This window comes from Labeo rohita, chromosome 2, assembly GCF_022985175.1.
Source record: "Labeo rohita strain BAU-BD-2019 chromosome 2, IGBB_LRoh.1.0, whole genome shotgun sequence".
NCBI lineage: Eukaryota > Metazoa > Chordata > Actinopteri > Cypriniformes > Cyprinidae > Labeo > Labeo rohita.
This window is the reverse complement of record NC_066870.1, coordinates 21,968,937-21,994,070: the sequence shown is the minus strand read 5'-3', so window position 1 is coordinate 21,994,070 and position 25,134 is coordinate 21,968,937. Positions and strand designations below refer to the sequence as shown.

The following is a 25,134-nucleotide window of genomic DNA, read 5'->3' as shown; positions in this document are numbered from 1 at the left end:
ATATGAGTCTATGACAGTAAAATATTATCTCATATTGAGACAGAAAAAAGTATAGCTCAAATCAACTGTTCCTTCGAACGTAATAAAAGTTCACCAGCAGTGCATTCTCAAGAAAGTGTTTACTCTTACGAAACATCTTGAAATGATGTGTTTGTTTTATATTGTTTATTTCGGCCCATATTTTATCACATTACATTTGTATTGTCAGATAAAACAGACCCAGGACGAAGAGAAAAAACAGCTCACGGCTCTCAGAGACCTCATTAAATCGTCTTTACAACTGGACCAGAAAGAGGTAGGTACATCATATTCTCAAGCTTTAATCCACAATGGTGTGATGAGACCTTTCAGTCTTTGATTTACTGATTACAGAGGGTAATTTATCAAAATAGTGCCAATCCCTTCCATAAACGCCATGTAGAATCATCTTTGTATGCAACAATGGATTTACATGCTGTACTCAGCATTAAAGATGTGAGTCCGATTATGAATTAGCTTTTCATGTCCAGTTTGTCATGACATTTACCACCTCAATGAGACATGTGAAGTAGGTTTTTAGTGTTTGTGTGCAAGTGTACACGTTCTTATGAGAGAGAGGAAACATGGACATGAGGGTCAGGCAGTGACAACACAAGCTCTTTTGTAGAGCCCAGCGTTTGATCTTTTATGTGTTTTGTTTGGAGTTGATGTCCATTTGAACCGGACGTCTCTGGTCTCGATTGAATAACAATGTTCTGCGCTGTATTATCCTCGAACGCGGCTGTGAATATTGTAATGTTAGATTTGCTCTTATTTTTATTCTATGCACGCTGCAGTAATAATAATCTGACATATGCATTTCTGACTCCTTTCCTCCCTTTTCCCTTTCACTGCCTTCCAACTGAAGTCTAGGAGAGTAAGTTCATGAAAGTAACATTTAATGTTGCTAGATTGCTTTTTCCCCATTTTGTTTTATTATATATAATGTGTGTCCAAAAATCTGAGAGTGCTACTGAAAATGCTTTTAATTTTTATTTAGCTATTCTGTGCTCTTTATTTTACAAATAATGTTTTTTTGTTTAAAATCCAAAAACATTTTTGAAGGAGTGGTTCACTACCAGAATAAAAAATTCCTGATAATTTACTCACCCTTATGTCATTCAAGATGTTCACGTCTTCATTTTTTCAGTCAAAAAGAAATTAAGATTTTTAAGGAAAACATTCCAGGATTTTTCTCCAAATAATGGACTTCAATAGGACCCAGTGGGTTGAAGGTCCAAATTGCAATTTTAATGCAGCTTCAAAGGGTTCTACACGATCTTAACCGAGGAATAAGGGTCTTCTCTAGCAAAACGATTGGGCATTCTAAAAACCACAAACGCTCATCTTGCACTAGTTCGACCTCACGCATTACTTATTTACGCACATGTGACGTAGGTGGAAGTACCGACCCACTGTTTACAAATGAATGTCAAAGAAAGTCAAACGCTATTTACAAAAGAAGGTAAGACAATGATGTCGGACAACTTTGAAGGAGAAAATGAGATGAAGTTGCAAAGCTAGTGCAAGATGAGAATTTGTGGTCAAAAAGCATATCAGTTTTTTAGAAAATGACCAATCGTTTTGCTAGATAAGAAGCTAGATTCCTCAGCTGGGATCGTGTAGAGCCCTTAAAAGCTGCAATGAAACTACAGTTTGGATGTTCAACCCATTGGGCACCATTGAAGTCCACTATATGGAGAAAAATCATGAATTTTTTCCTTAAAATTTCTTTTTGACTGAAGAAACAAAGACATGAACATCTCGGATGAAATGGTGGTGTGTAAATTATCAGGAAATTTTTATTCTGGAAGTGAACTAATCCCTCAATTAAAAACAAAAAGTAATTTCAGACTTTTAATCACACTGTTTACGTACTATTTATTTATTAGATTATGACTGTTTTTGTGATGATGTGCAGGATTCTCAGAGCAAGCAGAGCGGATACAGTATGCATCAGCTGCAGGGCAATAAGGAGTTTGGCAGTGAGAAGAAGGGCTATTTGTTTAAGAAGAGTGATGGGTGAGCTCACAGTTTGACGTGAAATGTAGTGGGATGTTGTTGTTGCTTTTAAATATTCTGTGTAGTGTCACTTAATTGTCTCTTAATCGTGCCTAATGGAATTGGCTACAATGTAATTAATTGATTCAACATTAGCACACTGCTTCTGAGCATTGTATTCTCAGGCTCTAAAGTGTCAAACCACTCCAATACATACAGGATAAACATCAGGCTGGTACCATAGATTGGCACTTCCCCTAAAATAAGCTCTTTTTAAAGAAACAGAGGCACAAATTCCATGTTTTAATTTGCATGCTAATTTATAGAATGCTTATTTATGGGAGAGTTCACCCAAAAATGAAAATTCTGTTATCAATTACTCACCTCATGTTCCAAACCTGGAAGACCTTTAAACAAATAACATGAGGGTGAGTAATTTATCACAGAATTTTAATTTTTGGGTAAACTAACCCTTTTTGAAGACTGCATGCTACAAAACCAAAACATCTTAGAGATGCTAAGGAAGAATGTAATCATTTTCTTTCTCAGGATTCGTAAGGTGTGGCAGAGGAGGAAGTGCTCAGTAAAAAATGGCATTCTTACCATCTCCCATGCCACAGTGAGTACTACACTATTCAGACTAATGCTGCATTATACACTGACTAAAATTATAAATGCAACACTTTTGTTTTTGCCCCCATTTTTCATGAGCTGATCTCAAAGATCTAAGACTTTTTCTGTGTACACAAAAGGCCTATGTCTCTTAAATATTGTTCACAAATCTGTCTAAATCTGTGTTAGTGAGCACCTCTCCTTTGCCGAGATAATCCATCCACCTCACAGGTGTGGCATATCAAGATGCTGATTAGACAGCATGATTATTGCGCAGGTGTGCCTTAGGCTGGCCACAAAAAAAGGCCGCTCTAAAATGTGCAGTTTTATCACACAGCACAATGCCACAAGTTTTGAGGGAGCGTGCAATTGGCATGCAGGAATGTCCACCAGAGCTGTTGCCTGTGAATTGAATGTTCATTTCTCTGCCATAAGCTGTCTCCAAAGGCATTTCATTTCAATTTGGCAGTACATCCAACCACCCTAACAAACCGCAGACCATGTGTAACCACACCACCCCAGGACCTCCACATCCAGCATCTTCACCTCCAAGATCATCCGAGACCAGCCACCCAGACAGCTGCTGCAACAATCGGTTTGCATAACCAAAGAATTTCTGTACAAACTGTCAGAAACCATCTCAGGGAAGCTCATCTGCATGCACATCGTCCTCATCGGGGTCTCAACTGCAGTTCGTCGTCGTAACCGACTTGAGTGGGCAATGCTCACATTTGATGGCATCTGGCACTTTGGAGAGGTGTTCTCTTCACGGATGAATCCCGGTTTTCACTGTACAGGGCAGATGGCAGACAGCGTGTATGGCGTCGTGTGGGTGAGCGGTTTGCTGATGTCAACGTTGTGGATTGAGTGGCCCATGGTGGCAGTGGGGTTATGGTATGGGCAGGTGTATGTTATGGACAACGAACACAGGTGCATTTTATTGATGGCGTTTTGAATGCACAGAGATATCGTGACAAGATCCTGAGGCCTATTGTTGTGCCATTAATCCACGACCATTACCTCATGTTGCAGCATGATAATGCACGGCCCCATGTTGCAAGGATCTGTACACAATTCCTGGAAGATGAAAAAATCCCAGGTCTTGCATGGCCAGCATACTCACCGGACATGGCACCCATTGAGCATGTTTGGGATGCTCTAGATTGGCGTATACGACAGCATGTTCCAGTTCCTGCCAATATCCAGCAATTTCGCACAGTCATTGAAGAGAAGTGGACCAACATTCCACAGGCCACAATCAACAACCTGATCAACTCTATGCGAAGGAAATGTGTTGCACTGTGTGAGGCAAATGGTGGTCACACCAGATACTGACTGGATTTCGGACCCCCCCAATACAGTAAAATTGCACATTTTAGAGTGGCCTTTTATTGTGTCCAGCCTAAGGCACACCTGTGCAATAATCATGCTGTCTAATCAGCATCTTGATATGCCACACCTGTGAGGTGGATGGATTATCTTGGCAAATGAGAAGTGCTCACTAACACAGATTTTGACAGATTTGTGGACAATATCTGAGAGAAATAGGCCTTTTGTGTACATAGAAAAAGTCTTCTGTCTTTGAGTTTACCTCATGAAAAATGGGGGCAAAAACAAAAGTGTTGCGTTTATAATTTTGGGCAGTGTATATGTTTGGTGGCTGATATTTGCATTAAAAGGATATTTGGTTTCATTATAGTACTACTTACCTTTCTACAGCAGGTAATATTTTTTTAATTATAACTTTAGCTTTCAAACTGTTGTATATAAACAGTGAAGCAACACAGCTGCCACAGCTTAATAATCTTAAGGCTTTTCGTTTCCTCATTATAGCACTCAAAACTCTCGCTCGCCGTGTAAAGGTGAACATGGGGGGGGTAGTGCTGCCCAGTTACCATAGAAACATGCACTCGGTGCGATCTGACTCATACACTAATGATATTAGCACGAACGAGACCCAGCATGCTCCGGGCCCCAGGTGGTCTATGAGTTTCCTCATGTAATCTACTGTGAGGACGCTGTTGCTCAGCAGATGCCGTGTGGAGCGAATGCATTTTGCTCTCCGATCTCTGTGGCAATGCGCTCATATTTCTGTCTGATAGCATTTTAATGTGAAGAACTTTTCTGCTATCATGTCTGTGTGTTTCATCAGCATAAAAGTGCTCCTGCAGTGCTGGTATTTCTGTTTACTCACCTATTTAATGACTATTTAGTCACTTTGGATTTAACAAAATGAAGTTTTTATTTGTATTAATTATTTATGAACAACAGTGAGTCATCATTGTTGTAACATTAATATTGCATATGAATGTTAATACTGTGGGTTCTACACGTCTCATTTGTCTTAAAGGGATAGTTCATCCAAAAATAAATATTACCACATGATTTACTCACCTTTAATCCATCCTAGATGTATATGACTTTTGTTTTTTAGACGAATAGAATTGGAGTTGTATTAAAAAATGTCCTGGCTCTTCCAAGCTTAATAATGGCAGTGAATGGGTGTTGAGATTTAGAAGTCCAATAAAATGCATCCATCCATCATAAAAAATACTCCACACAGCTGCGGGGGGTTAATAAAGGCCTTTTGAAGTGAATTGATGCGTTTGTGTAATAAAAATATGCTTATTTCCAATTTTCTAAACTGTAATCTCTAGCTTTGCTAACTGTCGTATGCGTGTTCATGAGAGAGTGGCGTTCCAGCGGATGACGTAGGATGTAGGTGTAGCGTAAGCTCCGGTGAGAATATGCTAGTCTCGCGAGAACCAAATTTTGTTTACACCAAAGGAAAACCAGTCTTGTCTTATGTCAAAGTCCTCTGCCAGTTTTCTTTACAAATCCTCGTTTTGTACTTCTAATTCATGACTTGTGTTTTGTTTTGCTCTCTCCTCTGCGCTTCCGCGTTTGTGACCGTGTTTGCCTACATCCTACCTCAACCTCTGGAACACCAATCTCTTGTGAACGGCACAAAAGTTAGCAGAAGCTAGAGATTACGGTTTATAAAGTTGTAAATATGGATGTTTTTTTGTACACAAACGGATAGATTCACTTCAGAAGGCTTTTATTAACCCCCTGGATGGATGCACTTTATTGGACTTCAAAAACTTAACACCCATTCATTGCCATTATAAAGCTTGGAAGAGCCAGGACATTTTTTTTAATAAAACTCTGATTGCATTCATCTGAAAGAAGAAAGTCATATACACCTAGGATGGCTTGAGGGTGAGTAAATCATGGTGCAATTTTCATTTTTGAGTTAACTATCCCTTCGAAAGAGAAGTTCACTTCCAGAACCAAATTTACAGATAATTTACTTACCCTCTTGTCATCCAAGACGTTTATGTCTGTCTTTTTTCAGTTGTAAAGAAATTGTTTTTTGAGGAAAAAAATTCAGGATTTCTCTCCATATAGTGGACTTCTATGGTGCCCCTGAGTTTGAACTTCTAAAATGGAGTTTAAATGCAGCTTCAAAGTGCTCTAAATGATCCCAGCCGAGGTCATTTTCAAAACAAATTGACAATTTATATACTTTTTAACCTCAAATGCTTGTCTTATCTCTGTGATGCGCATGCATAGTCTGTGAAATCCGGGTCAATACAGTTAGGGTATGTTGAAAACTCCCATCTCATTTTCTTCTTCAACGTCAAAATCATCCTACATCGCGGGTTTACCTTTTTTTTGTAAAGGGCGTTTGATCTTCTTTGCATGTTCACTGGGTCGGTACTTCTGCAGCGATGTAGGACAATTTTGAAGTTGGGGAAGAAAACGAGATGGAAGTTTTTCGACATACCCAAACTGTATTGACCGTATTGAACCGGAAAAAAACAGAGTTCATGCAGACTTAGACAAGACGAGCGTTTGAGGTTAAAAAGTATAGAAATTGTCAATTTGTTTTGAAAATGACTGATCGTTTTGCTACATAAGACCTTTTTCCTTGGCTGTGATTGTTTAGAGCCCTTTGAAGCTGCATTTAAACTGCATTTTGTAAGTTCTAACTTGGGGGCACCATTGAAGTCCATTATATGGAGATCCTCAAGAAACATTTTCTTATCGACTGAAGAAAGAAAGAAGCAAATATCTTGGATGACAAGGGGGGGTGAGTAAATTATCTGTAAATATTTGTTCAGTCTTTAAGACTGAAACTGTTGATCATGTATTAAATACTCAATTTGCAACCACCACTTTACTATTAGAATTACAATTACTATTATTACTTATAAACAGTGAGAAATATTTTACATGCATCGTGAAGTATGATTTCTCCAATACTGCCTAGATGTCATGCAATAACTGTGCTGGCAGTCCAGTATTTCATCACGGCTGTTATTGTTACTAATATGGAACTATAGCCATCTGCTTTATCACATTACATCCAGCAAATGTTTTTGTCCCAAGAGCCTTTTTGTAGGTTTTTTTTTTCAGCAGAACATTCTCTCTAGGATTTGATTTAGATTTTTTACATTAAAGGAGAAGTTCACATCCAGAACACAAGTTTGTCATCCAAGATGTTCATGTCCTTCTTTCTTCAGTTGTTAAGAAATTATGTTTTTTTTGGGAAACTTTCAGGACTTTTTCAGGACTTTTATGGTGTTTGAACAAGAGTTTGAACTTCCAAAATGCAGTTTAAATGCAGCTTCAAAGGGCTCTAAACGATCCCAGCCGCGGAAGAAGGGTTTATATATTTATATACTTTTTAACCTCAAACGCTTGTCTTGTTTAGCTCTGCGTGAACTCTGTGTATTCCGATTCAAGACAGTTAGGGTATGTCGAAAAACTCCCATCTCATTTTCTCCTCCAACTTCAAAATTGTCCTACATTGCTGCAGAAGTACCGACCCAGTGTTTACAAAAAAGGTAAAACAGTGATGTAGGACGATTTCAAAGTTGGAGAAGAAAATGAGATGGGAGTTTTTTGACATACCCTAACTGTCATGAACCGGAACACACAGAGTTCACGCAGAGCTAGACAAGACATTTTGGAAGTTTAAACTTGCGGGCACCATAGAAGTCCACTATATGGAGAGAAATCCTTAAAAGTTTTCCTACAAAAACATAATTTCTATACGACTGAAGAAAGAAAGACATGAACATCTTGGATGACAATGGGGTGAGTAAACTATCTCTCAATTTTTGTCCTGTGAACAACTCAACTTTCATGTTTGTTAGCCAGGTAAATGCCTTCACCTTGATGACATATTTGGCCTTACAGGGCAAGTGACCGGTCCATTGACTCTCAAACTGGCCCAGGGGCCATCATTCTATTTTCATATCTGAGCTCTGGTGAAGCTCTGTTATGTCTGTGTATCTGCGGATCATTCTCTCACTGTAATTACGCTCTGTCCAGTCCAACAGGCAACCCGTGAGACTGAATCTGCTGACCTGCCAGGTTAAACCCAGCGGAGAGGATAAGAAGTGCTTTGACCTCATCTCCCGTGAGTGGCTACACATTTCCCCCGCCAAACTACTTTCATCCATACCAAGTGCTAGCAAGACCTCTAGAAGTCTAACTCCATTATTCAGCCAGAGAGCACTAAGTGCAGTGTTCAGGGACTGATTGCAGTTAACATAATGCACTTCTTTCCCCTAATAATCTGTCTGCTTCTTTCCTCCTGCAGATAATCGAACATATCATTTCCAGGCAGAGGATGAACAGGAGTTTGTGATGTAAGTGTGAATGTGTGAGGTCGAGAGTTGATACCATCTGTTATTTCTCTGTTCTCATGCTCACGAGTGAGAACAAGATGCCTGTGTATGAGTGCTTCGACGTGCTAATGAGACGAATGTGTGTATTTGTGTATTTCATTCTTGGCTGGGTTATATGACTAAAAATATGTAAAAAAATAGCCAGCCTTTCAAACGTTTAGAGTCAACAAGTTAAGATGCATTCAATTATAATTATAACAAATGTTTCTTAAGCAGCAAACTAGCATATTAGAATGATTTCAAAAGTATTATGTGAATAAAAAAATAACGTATTTTGTATGATCTTATCATTTTGCAGATTCTGCAAGGTGTATGTAAACTTTTGACTTCAACTGTATCTGCTGTATTTATGTATAATATACAGCAGATCATTAAGCTAGTGTGTGTCTGTTGATATATAAATATCTGTACGACACAGTTATATTGATATATAAATTGGTGTTTGTGTGTAAACCTGTCTTTATGTGTATGTGTTGTTTCACATAATTTATCGCATGTGCTTGTCCATCTGTAGTGTGCAAGCGATTAATGCATATATTTTTCTGAATGTGTGATGTGCAGATGGATCTCAGTGCTGACTAACAGTAAGGAGGAGGCTCTGAACATGGCGTTCCGTGGGGAGCAGAGTGCTGGAGATGACAGTTTGGAAGACCTGACCAAAGCCATCATCGAGGACGTGCTGCGCATGCCTGGAAACGAAGTCTGCTGCGACTGTGGCGCACCAGGTTAGCTGAGTTTATGTAGGAAAGTTTTGTAGCAGTGGGATCTGACACAAAGTCCTCACTTTGTCAGTGCAGCACGGTGTCAAAATAGAGTTCATTGCTTCATGCGCCACCTTGTGGCTGAGAAGTGAATGGCAGGACACACAGTCCTCAACAACTACAATAAAACACCTAATTTTTCTGTTTCACCTGCTCTAGAGCCTAAATGGTTATCCACTAACTTGGGCATCCTGACATGCATCGAGTGTTCAGGGATTCACAGGGAAATGGGAGTCCATATTTCACGCATCCAGTCCATGGAACTCGACAAACTCGGCACCTCTGAACTCTTGGTAATGTTGTCATTTTCATGACGCTTTTTTTTGTTTGTTTGCTTCTTTCAGCGATTATTGAGCAAGGATGCATTACACTGAAGACTGGAGCAGTGGCTGCTAAAAATTCAGCTTTGCCATCACAGGAATATATTACATTTTAAAATATATTAAAGGCACAATATGTAAGATTTTTTGATTACAGTATCCAAAACCAACTAGAACAGTGTTGTATATTTTGCTGACTTGTGTACTTACATTATCCCAGATGTTTCAAAGAATGTTTAAATCCAGAGAAATAAGCAATTTTAACTAGTATAATGGGCGCCGTCTCATTACGCCGCCTGCCAGTGATTTCATACACCCCTAATTTTCTTGGTTTTATTTTGTAGAAAATATGGAAACCCCAAAGACAATTTAATATGTTCAGCATTTTTATTAGACAGGTGACGAACGCAATATAACAGAACATTCAACACACTCAGATATATCTAGTATGATAAAACAGCACTGCTTTTTCCTACATACGCATGACTGGAAGGAGCGGAAGCGCTCGACTGTGGCATAATAAAAGCTCCGCTGCTTTCGAGCCATGTATGGTGCTCAACCTTCATTAGCAATCATTCCAGCGTCCTCGTTTCACTTCCACGACTTTCAGCCCCACCATGCTTCATACTACAGTGACCTTAATAAGTCTTTAATACATTAGCTCATCCATGAACATAATTTCTGCCTGAGTCCTGATGGATTGCATCGGCTGTGGGGATGAAGACAATAACTCCCATGATTCCATACTTAATCACAGCATCATCAAACTACGCCTTTCGTTCTTTGTTTGTTTTGAATATGTGCCCTCTAGCAGCCAAAATGTACACATTGTGTCTTTAAAATAGAAAAAGGTTCATTTAAATTGTAATATTTCACAATCAAATAATGCAGTTTTAGTCTTTTGACCTGACTTTTCAACAGTCATTTTATGAATATTAATTTGTTTATTGAGCTTTCTCTATGAGCTTTTAGCTGAATGTTTTCTACACAAATGCACAAACTATAGTTATGCTATGAACTGTTAATATTTTTGTTACTCATAGCCAATTGCAATCTCTCCACAGCTGGCTAAGAATGTGGGTAACAGCAGTTTTAATGAAATATTAGAAGGGAATCTGCCGAGTCCTTCACCAAAGCCAGCACCATCAAGTGACATGTGAGTACCAGCCTACCTAGCTTACATTAAATGATTAGTTCACTTCCAGAATAAAAATGTCCTGATAATTTACTCACCCACATGTCATCCAAGATGTTCATGTCTTCCTCTCTTCAGTCGAATAGAAATGAAGATTTTTAGGAAAACATTCTAGGATTTTTCTCCATATAGTGGACTTCAATGGGAGCCAACGGGTTGAAGGTCCAAATTGCAGTTTCAGTGCATCTTCAAAGGGTGCTACACAATCCTAGCCAAGGAATAATGTCTTATCTAAAGAAACAATCAGTTATTGTTTAAAAAAAACAAAAATTGTATACTTTTAAATTAATCCACTAGAGTCCACTATATGGAGAAAATCGTGGAATGATTTCCTCAAAAATCTTAATTTCTTTTCGACTGAAGACAGAAAGACATGACATTGAGTGAGTAGATTATCAGGTAATTCTTGTTCTAATAATTTTTTAAAAATGTAGACAGAAATCCAGACTTTAGCTATCAGAATAACCCTTTGTTTAGCAGCTAACGCACTCATTTGTATATAAAGCAGTATGTGCTTTGAAACAAGGTTTTCAAACCAAATCTTCTAGGAATGAGAGGAAGGAGTACATAAACGCGAAGTACGTGGAGCACAGGTTTGCTCGGAGGACAGCCACTACAGCCACAGCCAGACAGGGTGACTTGTACGAGGCTGTGAGAACTCGAGACCTGATGGCTCTTATTCAGCTTTATGCAGATGGAGTGGAGCTAATGGATCCCTTTCCAGAAGCAGGACAGGTATTGATCCTCTGACTAATAGTTTGTCATGGACTTACTGATTTATAGTCTGCTTATTTAGAGAAATATAGTCATTTATTCTCTAGAGTGTGCATGAACTGACTTCAGGACAGATGACCAGTGTGGCTTTTTGCAAATGTAACAAACCTCAGGTTAAAGAGATGGTTGCTGGTTGGTTAGTTTTAGAGGATGTGAAATCTGCTCATTCACACTTGGTCAGTTGCTAAGAATAAGTTAGCATTAATTTAATGCAAATAGTTCTCAGTAATGTTGTCCTAAACAGGACCCGGGAGAGACAGCGCTGCACTTTGCTGTGCGGACATCAGACCAGACCTCGCTGCACCTAGTGGACTTTCTTGTACAAAACAGGTATTGCACAGAATGTTCTGTTGTGTGCATTAGTCCGCTGACGCTCATTAGAAGAAAATTAAGCTGCAAGTTGGTAAATATGGATCTGTGTGTGTACAGTGGAACTCTAGACAGACAGACGGATAGTGGAAACGCTGCTCTCCATTACTGCTGCACATATGAGAAGCCAGAGTGTCTCAAACTGCTGCTCAGGGGAAAACCATCTATTGACCTGGGTAAGAGGCCTATCTTTAGCATCTCCCCAAAGATGTTTCAAGAGAGACATCATCTGCAGTTATTTCTATATAAATAAAGGCAGAGCTAAATATGACATCTATTCTTTTGAATTTGTGCCATGACTGAAGTCTGAAAATTTTGTAATTTAACTGTAATATTTTAAATATTAATACATTTTAACATAACAGTTGTTTATTTTAATGACATTTATTCATGTGATGGCAATTTTGAATTAAAAGCATCCTTGTTAAATACAATTATTAAAGTTCACACCTGAATTAAAATTTCCTGATAATTTACTCATCATATATCATCCAAGAATAAGACAGGTTCATGTTTTTCTTATGAAGAAATTAAGGATTTCGAGGAAAACATTTTAAGATTTTTCTCCTTATAGTGGGCTTCAATGGAGATCAACAGGTTAAAGATCCAAATTGCAGTTTCAAAGGGCTCTACACAATCCCAGCCAAGGAATAAGGGTTTTGTCTATCCAGTCATTTAAAAAAAAAAAAACTTCAAATGCTCGTCTTGCATAAGCTCTGCATCCACGATTTCATGCATTACGTAGTCATGTTGGAAAGGTGATGTGTGACGTATTCGGAAATACAGACCCAGTGTTTACAAAGCCAACATGCAAAGAAAGTCAGACACCCTTTACAAAGATAAAACAGCAATGTTGGAAGATTTTGCGCTATTCAAGCGTCTGTGCAGAGCGTGGAAGCTGAATAGTAGCGCTTACTGAATGACGGTCACTTAAAATACTCATTTTTGGTCATACAGGTAAGAGTAATACATCTTTCGAATCATTAATAATTACTTCTGCCGTTGTACTGTGGCAAGCTTTATGTGTGTGCTTGAGTGCTTATTAGGCTATGTAGGAAATTAAAATCTCATTACCATGATTTAAATAGTTTATGAATGAATGTGTTTTGTGGACTAATACTTAAAATGAACGACTACTAGTCGACCAGAAAAATCTTTAGTCGAGGGCAGCCCTAACACAGATGAAGAACTAGCCACGTGTGACTCTAGCGTGATTATGCAATGCGTGAAGTAGACGTGCATCGCAGAGCTAGTGCAAGACAAGCATTTGTGGTTAAAAAGTATGTAAATTTGCATTTTTTTTTAGAAAATGACTGATAATTTCTCTAGACAAAACTTTTATTCCTTAGCTGGGATTGTGTAGAGCCCTTTGAAGCTGCATTGAAACTGCAATTTGGACCTTCAACCCACTGGCTCCCATTGAAGTCCACTATATAGAGAAAAATCCTCAAAAACCTTAATTTCTTTTCGACTGAAAAACGAAAGTCATGAACATCTGGGATGACATGGGGGTGAGTAGATTATCAGGAAATATTAATTCTGGAGAGAACTAATCCTTTAATTTCCTTCTATCAAAAAATATCTTACTGACCCCAAACTTATCAGTCAAATAATCAGTCATAAAATGATTTGCCAGAGGTTATTGGATTTTCCACATCAATTGTAAACAAAGGCCTCTGGGACCCGCATGCCAGTCTAAATGCTTGGAGGCTCATCTTCCGACATGTTTCATTCCTCGAATTCTCTGCACTGAGTAATACACAGGTGTCACCACACCTAACCTGGAGGCTTTAATTTTTGCTTCTTATGCAACTTAAATATATGTAATTTTCTCAAATTCCTGATATATAACTACTAAAAATCTAAAAACTAAGTTGTTTATTCTAAATTTAATTACGATATTAGTAGCAAGGCTCTTCTTATGCGATTTATGTCTTATTTCAGCAAATCAAAATGGGGAGACGGCTTTGGACATTGCCAGACGACTGAAAAATACACAGTGTGAAGACCTAGTGAGTGTGATCATTTTGTATTCAATGCTTATTTTTCTGTGTTGCTGACACTGTCAATTACAGGAGAAATTTGCCATACAGCCACCTGCTATTTCACTATACAGTCATGCAATTACTCAAAACATGGCCTTTTCTGGCATTAACGTCAGAGAGGAGAAGTGTATTAAGTTAATGGTTTGTGATTGGACACGCAGCTGCTGGAGGCAGCAGCCGGGAGGTTTAATCCTCACGTGCATGTGGAGTATGAGTGGAATCTGCGCCTGGAAGAGATCGACGAAAGTGACGATGACCTAGATGACAAGGTTTGTGCACCTACCTTATGTTTTGTCCCATATCTTTCTATTCTAGAGCTCTGCTTTGCTCTGTCAGTTAAGAGCTCCCTCTTTACGCACCTCGTATTTATCATAAAATCACATTTGATTGCATCATAAAAGTGGATCCTCATCTGCAGAGATCCATGATTTGAGAAATAAGAACTGAAAACAATAAGAATCAAAATATTGTTTCGTTTAAATGTGTCTGCTACACTGCATATCAACAGCGTCACCCGGTGCATTCAGCTGTAACAGCAAGGTTTTACTAGTCTCAAATAAATATGCTTCCATCTCCAGCCCAGTCCAGTGAAAAAAGAGCGTTCCCCCCGGCCTCAGAGCTTTTGTCATTCCTCAAGCGTGTCCCCTCAGGAGAAGCTGTCTTTGCCGGGGTATTTAGGACCCAGGGACAAACAGCGACTCTCCTACGGAGCCTTTGCCAATCCAGTCTACAGCACCTCCACTGATACACCTGCATCTCCAGTATCAGAGGGGCCCACAATAGCCAGCAAGACCACTCCAAAAGGTATAGACACCTTTTAAAAAACTTGTTTGCATGTACCTGCTGTCTTTGCATTAACTCTAATTGCGGGGGAGGTATAATGTGCAATCAATGGAGGCAACTCGTGAGTGATTGTGAAACATCCTCTCACACCACAACCACTGTTTGCTTGCAGACTGAACAGGAATGTGCAACCTTTGGCTTTTGTTCCAACTAATCGGATATCAGCCCGCCGCCTGCATTCTGGGATCATATTAAAGGAATAGTTCACCCAAAAATTAAAATTAGCTGAAAACGTACTCACCCTCAGGCCATCAAAGATGTAGATGAGTTTGTTTTTTCATTAGAACAGTTTTGGGAAATTAACCATTATATCATATGCTAATCAATGGATCAATGGGTGCCGTCAGAATGAGAGTTTAAACAGGTGATAAAAACATCACAGTAATCCACAAGTAATCCACATGACTCCAGTCCATCAGTTGCTGTTTGGACTCTGATGGCACCCACTCATTGCAGAGCATCCATCAGGGAGCAGGTGATATAATGCTTAATTTCTCCAAATCTGTTCTGATGAAGAAACAAACTCACCTACATTACCAGTCAAAAGTTTTTAAACGGTAAGATTTTTCGTTTTTTAAAGCAGTCTCTTCTGCTCAGCAAGCCTGCATTTATTTGATCCAAAGAACAGCAAAAACAGTAAAATTTTGAAATATTTTTCTATTTAAAATAACTGTTTTTTATTTGAATATATTTTAAAATATAATTTATTCCTGTGAACAAAGATACATTTTCAGCATCATTACTCCAGTCTTCAGTGTCACATGATCCCTCAGAAATCATTCAACTATGCTGATTTCCTGTTCAAGAAACATTTTTTTTAAAATTATTATTATGATCAATATTTAAAACAACTGAGTACATTTTTTCAGATTTCTTTCTTGCATAGAAAGATCCAAATATCAGCATTTATCTGAAATAAAAACTTTTGTAACATTATACACTATACCAATTTAAAAGCTTGAAGTCAGTATAATTTTTTTTGAGAAAGTACTTATAGAAACTAATACTTGTATTTAACAAGGATGCTTAAAATCAATCAAAAGTGATGATAAAGACCTTTTATAATGTTACAAAAATTTTCTATTTTATAAATGCTGTTCTTCTGAACTTTCTATTCATCAAAGAAACCTAAAACAAATTCTACACAGCTGTTTTCAACATAATAATAATAAATGTTTTTTGAGCAGCAAATTAGAATATTAGAATGATTTCTAATATCTGAAGAATGATTTCTAATGACTGAAGAAATGATGCTACAAATTCAGCTTTGAAATCAAAGGAATAAATTACATTTTTAAAAACATTCAAATAGAAAACAGTTATTTTAAATAGTAAAAATATTTAAAAATTTGACTGTTTTTGCTGTACTTTGACATTAAAAGTCATTAAAAATCGTACTGTTTCGACTTGTAGTGTACATCTTAGATGCCATGAGTAAAATTTAAGCAAATTTTCATTTTTGGGTGAACTATTCCTTTTAGTGTTGTTTTCTTATTTTGGTTGTGTTTATGGAAATCACTCCTCATATGGTGACGGGAGTGCTGTCTTTGCTCTTGTCTTCCGGTGCGCTCGGGGCCTCACTTGCTTCTCGACCAATCACGTCATCTCGTCACTCTTTCAGCTCCGTCCACTGGACCGCCCACCTCCCTGCCACTGGGATCGCAATCGAGTGCAGGAGGCAGCTCCACTCTGTCTAAGAAGAGAGCGCCTCCTCCACCTCCCGGACACAAGCGCACCCTCTCAGACCCCCCCAGCCCCGTACTTCAGGGCCCGCAGAGCAAAGGTGCGTCCAGGTGGCAACACCTCAGTTTTGTGACTGCAGAAACAACATTGCGTCGCCACCTCTGCTGACAGAAAAGAGCAAAATTCTTGCAATTTTGTTGCTTTGGTGCTGATAGTGATGGTTCTTGAATTCTGAGCCTGATGTCCATTACAATGAAGTGATACTGATTTAGAGCTCCTGTTGATGAGTGTATGTTAATGATCAAACACTTTTTGAGCTTTCTGAGTGGAACCGTGACATGTCAAACACCCAAGGAAGTTGTACATTTTATTCAGTATTTATTCTTTCCTCACCCCACAATGAGAGTTAAAGTGGTTAATCGCCATTTAGTATTCATATTAATCAGCTTATGGCTGCTTTCTTTTCGTTTTGTGATTCTGAGCTTTGCGATTTAATAATTTATTTTGTTTATGTTGTTGCATTTTTGCTATTAAATTAGCCTATTAATTTGTTTAACGATAAAATGTATAATGTATTTCTGTGCTGTTAGCTCCACCAGCTTTAGTTTAGAATAACTAAAATTAAAATGGTGATTAAAATATATTAATAATTACAGTCAGATTGGATACCAATATAGAAATCAATGTCAAAATTCTAACATTGTTTTATCATTTTAATTTTTAAATATAGTCTAGAATATTAACACTTCAAGCTACGATCACCGTTTTAATTTTTTAATGGCATTAGATATGTTTAGGAATTGATCATGCTTGGTTCATTTAATATGCACAAATACATTTCGCTAGGTTCATTTAGTGTTAATAGTGTATTTAATAAATCCAATAGTACATTAATGCTTTTAAAAAGTCTTGGGACACAAAAATCTTCCATATTTGTAGAAAAACGTGCCAATTTTCAAACAGGTTTCCCCAAAAACTCTCCTAATCTTCCATTGGTCAGATAAATTCCCCCTAAACTCATATCATTGGTTGAGCTACTTTTGATCTGTTGGACTGGTTTTGGTGCCCTAATAAACAGACACAACTGTTATATTTTTTGAACCTGCAAATGGCTTTCTTATAGTTGTCATGGCATTTTAAGCTGGGACTGGAGAAAATATTTTAACATCATAAAATAACCATCATCTATAGCAACGTTTCCCTATAGCGTGAGGACTGGGATCGGGAACCGCTGATCTATCTGTCTTGGTAACATCAATGAAGGTCACATGCACATAAAAACAAGAGTGTATGACATGGCTAAAGCGCTTAATGAAATACAGGAACTTCAAACCCGCTTTAAACCTCTTCCCTTTTTTTATTTTGAACCTCATAGGAAGCGAGTCCACTCCTCCTTCTGCAAATCGGACATCCCCGGCTAATAAGTTTGAGGGAATTCAGCAGCAGCAAAGGTGCTGCGCCACACTCACATTCAGACAAACCTCTTTTCATTCTTTACAATTTTCTTGTGATTTTTAAAATGTAACAGTGCTGTTTTGCACATAATCATTTGTGCATTTTATTGCATGTCTAATCAATTTTAAAAGTAAAAAAAAGTTAAACTATAAAGATTTAGCATTTATAATTTTCATGTTATCTTTGTAAATCCATTCTGAAGGTTTCTTCTATTCTGTTATAGAGATATTAATGACCTTTCTGATTTCAGCACTACTTCTATGAACACAAAAGCAACATTTGGCCCACGAGTTCTTCCCAAACTACCTCAAAAAGGTACGTTTCACATGACATTAACTACAAGTTATTTATTTACACTGCCATTCAAAAGTCTTATGCTCACCAAGGCTGCATTTATTTGTTCAAAAATATAGAAAAAACAGTAATATTGTGAAATATTATTACAATTAAAAATATCGGTTTTCTATTTTAATATCCTTTAAAATATAATTTATTCCTGTGATGCAAAGCTGAATTTTCAGTAGTCACTACTCCAGTTGTCAGTGGTCACATGATCCTTTAGAAATGTCTGATATGCTAAATTATTATCATGAATAAAAAGTAAAAAAGAACAGCATTTATTTAAAATAGAAATCTAACAGTGAAAGTCTTTACAAATAGTAATTTCTTTCAGAAAAATATATAAAAAATGTACTGAACCCAAGCTTTTGAACAGTATTGTTCAAAAGATTTTTATTAAAAGAGTTCAAATAAATGCTGTTCTTTTGAACTTTCTATTCATCAAAGAATTCTAAAAAATGTATGACAGGTTCCAAAGAATATTAGGAAGCACAACTGTTTCCAACATTGATAATAAATAAGAATATTAGAATGATTTCTGAAAGATCATTTGACATGACTGAAGAAATTATATTTTTAAAGTATATTAAAATAGAAAACCGTTATTTTAAATTGCAATAATATTTCTCAGCATTACTGTTTTTTCTGTATTTTGATCAAATAAATGCAGCTTTGATGAACATAAGAAACTTATTTAAAAACATAAAAAATCTTACTGATCCCAAACTTTTGAACGGCAGTGTATATTTCTAATTTTTAACTTTATATTGACCTGCACATGATGTCTTGCTCTTTCAGTGGCACTACGAAAGATTGACACAGTCCACCTCCCCTCAGTGGACAAGTCTGGTCCTGATGTGCTGCAGAAACCCCCACAGGCCCAGGACACTCCTCCCACTAGAGCTTCAGATACAATAACTAGACCCACTGAGCCGCCACCCAAAATCCCACAACCTGCAGAACGCTCCCAGCCTGTGGAGGTGCCGCAGAAACCGCATATCTCAGACCTTCCCCCTAAACCGCAGCTGTCTGATCTTCCCCCAAAACCACAATTGTCGGATTTACCTCCAAAACCTCAGCTCTCTGACCTGCCCCCGAAACCTCAGCTTAAGGATCTTCCCCCTAAGCCGCAGCTCTCTGACCTCCCCTCCAAACCTATGATGTCTCCGGCAGCTGAGACTACACAGAGGCAAACAACGCAGGAGGAAACAAGTCCAAAGCCCCAGTTGACAGAGGTGCAGTCATCCAGTCAGCAGGAGGAGCTCTCTCCAAGACAGGCCAGTGAGGACACTAATGGAGCACCTGCAGGAGCTGTGGAGATGCCAGTCCCGATGCCACGGAAAATAAACACAGTGGTAAGTCTTGTTTGTCCTCATTTGAAGGGTTAGTTCACCCAAAAATAAAAATTCTGTCATTAATTACTCACCCTCATGTAGTTCCAAACCCAAGATCTTTGTTCATTTTCTGACCACAAATTAAGATTATTCTGCAGCAACGCAACTACCACGTTCAAGGCGTCAGAGACTGACATGGAAGAAAACAAATGGTTGAATAAAGTTGTTTATTTTTTCAAAATATCTTAATTTATGTTCTGAAGGTCTTATGGGTTTGGAACGACATGATGATGAGTAATTAATGATAGAATTTTCATTTTGGGGTGAACTATCCCTTTAAAAACCTATATCTATTGTATTATCATTTTAAAACAAAAAATGTTTAGCATACTGTTGATCTTAAAAAGTGAACTTGAGTTCAGATTTTATTATAAAAATACATATATTTATATATAATTTGTTAGTTTTTATTTAGTACTGACCTGAATAAGATATTTCACATAAAAGACATTTACATAAAGTCCACAAGAGAAAAGAATAGTTTATAATTTCTAAAAAAAAAAAATGACCCTGATCAAAAGTTTACATCCCCTTGATTCTTAATACTGTGTTGTTACCTAAATATAATCAACAGCTGTGTTTTTTTTTTTTTTAGTGATAGTTGATCATGAGTCCCCTTTTTGTAAATCTTTGAATTAAAAAAGTTTTGATGATTAAAAAAAAATGATGATGATGACTTTTAGTATAGTTTTTCTTAATATAGTTTTATAGCATAGTTTTTTCCTTCTGGAGCATCAATGAGCGTTTGTGATTGTTGGAAAGGGTTCAAATACACAAAAATGCTGAAAAACCAAAGAATTTGTGGGACCTGAAAGATTTTTCTGAAGAACAGCAGGCAGTTTAACTGTTCAGGACAAACAAGGGACTCATGAACAACTATTACTAAACAAAAAGGTCAGTTCAGGTCGGTACTAAATAAAACTAAATAAAAAATAACATGCATTTTGTGTAATCCCTCTTAATTTGGTAGAATAATTAACATTTTGCAGATTATCAAAATAAAAACAGTTCTATATTTCACACTGTTAATGTTTTTACTGTATTTCTAATTAAATAAATGTTGCTTTAGTGAGCACAAGAGACTACTACCTCTCAAATTTTAATAGTAATGCATATTAGAAAAAATCAACAGGTGTAACACTAATAACTGGAGATCATCTCTGTGCAGGGCAAGAACAAAATAAAGCGTGTGAAAACCATCTACGATTGCCAAGCGGATAATGACGATGAGTTGACTTTTGTGGAGGGGGAGGTTATAATTGTTACAGGAGAGGAAGACCAGGAGTGGTGGGTAAGTAAATCCGTGCCGTGCGGTTGCTACTAGTATAGATAATGCAGTTTTAGGACAGAATGTCACATTCACCAACCTGCCTTTTTACAGATCGGGCACATAGAGGGGCAGCCTGAAAGGAAAGGGGTCTTCCCAATGTCCTTCGTGCACATTCTGTCAGACTGACAGCGTATAAGCGGCAGCCGAGAGGCTCTCTAACTAGCACAAGCTCCGCTCTCTCTGGCCTCACACTGGACTGTGGGCATTGCCTCTGTACATAGCTGCTGAAACCCAAACGGTCTCCAAACAAACGAAACATGAAGTATCAAACCCATGCTCCCTTAATCTCAAGGGTGAAATGTGTAAACTATGTGTTGTTCATAAACTGTGTTATCCTGCCTACCAGTATTATCGTAGCCATGGCAGCCCAGCATGCCAAACTGGGTTTGCAGTAGCTATACTTGGAAATCTAGCACTTAACATGTATGCTGTAACTTTGTGTATGTGTACACATATAGAATTATATGTATGTCCATTTTAAGTGTGTCTTTGTACATACATATGCACAGATGTAAGTGTATATTTATGTACGTATGTATAATGTACAAGTGTGCAAATGTATGTTAACCCTGCTTGCTTATGGAGCCAGAGTGACTCTAGACATTTTAGTGTACTGTTTTAAAAGAAAAAAAGATCATCTCTTGAATTTTTAGAAGGGGTAAATGATGAGCAAGAATACTTAAATACTATACCAGTGTTGAAATTCCCAGCATAGTGGGATTCTGGTCAGGGATCAAAACCAAAATGTAAAGGTTTGAACATCTCATCTACTACATGTAAACAATCAACATATGCATTCATTCGGTTTGCATCACTTGCAAAAAAGCCAGAAATCATCTTTATTTTGAATGCTTCAGCGAGTAGGAGACCAACTTACAGCCCTAGAAATTTGCTGGTGTAACGCTACCACTTTTCTATTTAGCCAGTATGTCCATATGGTGGCTGTGTCCAAGGACGGTACCACATATAACCAGTAATAATTTAAAGGGAACTCCAGGTATTAAGACTTGTATGGTTTAATATAACATCAATGATGTCATTTACTAAAATATGTAGTAGAAAACCCATGAAAGATTTATGTTATTTTAAAAAATCCACATCGTTTTATACATATTTTGGACTATGGGGGACGCCATTATTTTGCTGATGTCATATGGTTGCGCTTAGTGAGCTACTGGCGCTACCTGTTACTATTTTTATCGTAACACAACTTTAGAAAATAAAACACTGATACGATGACCACAGCTGCTGAAAGAGCTTACATGTGGCGATGGATATAAGCTAGGGCTGCCCCCTAATAGTCGACTAACTGTTAGTCGATGAGAAGAGGCTTGGTCAACCAAATTTTTTTTAGTCGCGTATTCGCAGAAAAAAAAATCCACAGGAATTGGCGAAGTCATGCAATCCGTGACGGACAGGACGTCAACAGCTGGAATGGATGATGGGCAGGACATCCAGTCGCTCGCCTGTCATTCACCGACCTCAAATATGTAGCAACTTTTCATGGCAGCTCAATCTAATGTTAACTTAAAAAACGTGCGTTATTCAAGTGTGGAGTGCGAAAGCTGAATAGTAGCACGCTCACTGCATGACAGATGGAGGCGTCGGTGTGGTCACTTGCTCTTAAAATACTCCGTCATTTTTGGTCATTCAAATAAAAGTAATACATTTTTCGAATCTGTAAAGACTCTACGTTTATTTGTGTGCACTCACAATAACAATGAAACATTGTGCTTTTGTAAAATAATGAAAGAAAACTGGATGCGCTTTCTGGCGTCTCGGTTTCTGTGAACGTGAGCGCAAACTCTGTGTATTCCTTACCTTGACATGAAAAAATATATCTACAGAGAGTGAAATGTCTACTTTTAAATGAACCAATTTAAATAGAAAACAAATATTCTTAGATTATTTAATCCATATGAAACATGCATACAGGAAGTGTCGCCAACTTCATCTTTTAAGATGAAAACAAAGAAAGCACTAGTTTATCAATGAATTATTAAAACGTTAATACATTCTCCTTGCTGTTTTTCCCTGACACATTCATAATTACTAGGCTATGTAGGCAATTGAAGGCTCATTATTATGATTTCTATGGTTTGTTAATAAACGTGCAACTAATAGTCGACTAATGCTTTAAATAAACTACTAGCCGACCAGAAAAATCTTTAGTCAAGGGCAGCCCTAGTATAAGCATAGGCTGAAATCCGTGCAGAGAAACTCTTTCAGTAGCCGCGGCTTCGTGATATGCATCGGCATGTTTACATCCTGCTAGGATGGCATCTAGCGTTTCTTGTCTCTGCCGTTTGTAAGCTCTTTCAGTAGCTGTGCTCTACTAAAAGCCTCAAACGCAAAAGTGGAGAGAACAAAGACGTGGGTCTTTAGGATGTTTTATTCGTCCACAGGCATCTTCCCATTCTTTTCTCCTCTTCTTATCGCTAAGAAAGCAATGAAGACTTGCATCACTTCTTTCGTTGCCCTTTGACTGGAAATTACAACCAAAAGCCGCACAATGTGGCATTGTGTAAGTATTTTGTCTTCTGAGTTGTGTTGTTGTAGAAATAGCAACAGGTAGCAGCAGTAGCTCACTGACTGCAACCATTTGACATCATTGAATTAATGACGCCGCCCCCTCCTCCAAAATATTAATGTAAATCTTTATTGGGTTTTCTACTACATTTAGTAAGAGACATAATTTTTACATTATATTAAGCCATACAAGTCTTAATACCAGGGGATTCCTTTAAGAATGAACCACTAAAGAGCTCAAATCGATCAAACATTTCCGTGACTATTGTGGTTACGGCCTTGGTTGCTTCTGTGGGACCGCTTCATTCCTTCCCCATTGTCGTTTAATGCCAAATCTGACAAAACCGATGCCTCAGCTCTGGGAAAGTGTCCTTGTCGATATTTTATTAGGTCATACAACCGGTACCTTATTCATCCGGTCTCTGGTTACTAGTCATGAATCATGCATAATTTATAAAGCGTCACTCTTACACGGATCTGACCGGTCAAACGTTGTATAATAATGGATATATGTTGAGCAGAACACAATCTGTTAAAGGTTGCTTAGGAGGAGTTTTGTTGTTTGCTTACAGTGACTGTGGAATGTGATTTCTTTTGGTTTGTTTTGTTCATTTACGTTGAAATGAGCTGCAAGGGGACCCGGCAGTGAGTGACTGACTCAGTATGACTCAGAATGAACTAACGCTGCCTCTTTTCTCGTTACCCTATCAGGGAGACCAGCATTCACTCTTGGTTTTTAACTCTTATTGTATTAACAAAAGAAGATGTATTAATGAATGCCACCTGTACTATATTTGATGATGATAGTATTTGACATTTATAGGGCTAAAGTGTTTCAGCATGGAGAGGGAAGGAACCTTCAAGTGTAGTTTATTATGGGTTTTGTTTCTCTGTTTTAGGTCATGTTACGATTAAATAATATTAACTAAGGAATAAATAACAGGAATTCAGCACAAACAACATCTCTGCTCCGTGAACAAGACTAAACAACTTCAAGATTTGTGGTATAAAGTTGTGGATGCACCATTCCTGGACTGTTTTCGTTTAGACCCCCATGATGAGCCCCACTGTTGGACCACGTCTATCTGTTTTAGATGTTCAATCCAGCACAACTCCAGATCATGGATTCTTGTGCTGCTAATATTGTAGCATATTGAAGTCTGGAAACAGTCGAAAGGACAACTTCACATTTAAGTGAATAAACTGGATTCAGTCCTAATGTTAAATTTAGGATGAATTTTGCCACTCTCTCTTACCTTTTTTTCTGTGTTTGCTGCACTGTAAGTTCAGTCAGAAAGAAAAACAAACTTGGCTATCAAGTCTTCGAATCTTAAAATAAAGACTTTACGTTGAAACCATGTAGTCGCTATGTTATTTATTTATATTTACTTCAAGCTGGGTTATTTGACATACAGGGTCAGTATAAAAAAAACTGAATTTAAGACTTATTTAATACTAATTGAACTTTTTAATACTAAAGTAAAAAAAATATTTTAGATCAATACCATTATCAGATTGTTTAGTAAACATTTTTCACATATTCACAAATATTTTTTTTTTTCCTCAAAATGTTTTTAACATTTTTTAAAATAGTTTCTGATATTATTAATAACTTATTTTCATGCTGAAAATCATCCTGCAGTAGATCTATTAGTCTAAGTTGACTAAGGTCTACTAGTCTATTAAGTGGAACTAGTCTATTAATGGAATCATATTATAATCATAAAATCATACGATTTTAATGTTTTTTTTAAAGAATTCTCT

The 25,134-nt window shown here is 37.5% G+C and overlaps 1 protein-coding gene across 2 annotated transcripts in view; it reads left to right on the top strand.

The window, feature by feature from the left end:
• asap1a (ArfGAP with SH3 domain, ankyrin repeat and PH domain 1a) overlaps nucleotides 1-24,728 on the top strand; it is a 59,759-nt gene extending 35,031 nt beyond the window's left edge. Inside the window, exons 11-30 of one of the 2 annotated variants that reach the window (XM_051131596.1) lie at nucleotides 209-295; nucleotides 1,940-2,040; nucleotides 2,569-2,638; nucleotides 7,975-8,062; nucleotides 8,246-8,294; nucleotides 8,895-9,058; nucleotides 9,254-9,387; nucleotides 10,479-10,570; nucleotides 11,158-11,344; nucleotides 11,628-11,713; nucleotides 11,813-11,928; nucleotides 13,697-13,764; nucleotides 13,959-14,066; nucleotides 14,376-14,601; nucleotides 16,262-16,423; nucleotides 17,699-17,774; nucleotides 18,029-18,093; nucleotides 18,916-19,472; nucleotides 20,680-20,802; nucleotides 20,893-24,728. In XM_051131596.1, the coding sequence (XP_050987553.1) occupies nucleotides 209-295; nucleotides 1,940-2,040; nucleotides 2,569-2,638; nucleotides 7,975-8,062; nucleotides 8,246-8,294; nucleotides 8,895-9,058; nucleotides 9,254-9,387; nucleotides 10,479-10,570; nucleotides 11,158-11,344; nucleotides 11,628-11,713; nucleotides 11,813-11,928; nucleotides 13,697-13,764; nucleotides 13,959-14,066; nucleotides 14,376-14,601; nucleotides 16,262-16,423; nucleotides 17,699-17,774; nucleotides 18,029-18,093; nucleotides 18,916-19,472; nucleotides 20,680-20,802; nucleotides 20,893-20,967 (2,634 nt within the window). In that variant the 3' untranslated portion in view covers nucleotides 20,968-24,728. The remainder of the gene's footprint in view (nucleotides 1-208; nucleotides 296-1,939; nucleotides 2,041-2,568; nucleotides 2,639-7,974; nucleotides 8,063-8,245; nucleotides 8,295-8,894; nucleotides 9,059-9,253; nucleotides 9,388-10,478; nucleotides 10,571-11,157; nucleotides 11,345-11,627; nucleotides 11,714-11,812; nucleotides 11,929-13,696; nucleotides 13,765-13,958; nucleotides 14,067-14,375; nucleotides 14,602-16,261; nucleotides 16,424-17,698; nucleotides 17,775-18,028; nucleotides 18,094-18,915; nucleotides 19,473-20,679; nucleotides 20,803-20,892) is intronic. The other variant, XM_051131604.1, reaches the window with a different exon arrangement.
• Nucleotides 24,729-25,134: the final 406 nt, after the last annotated feature.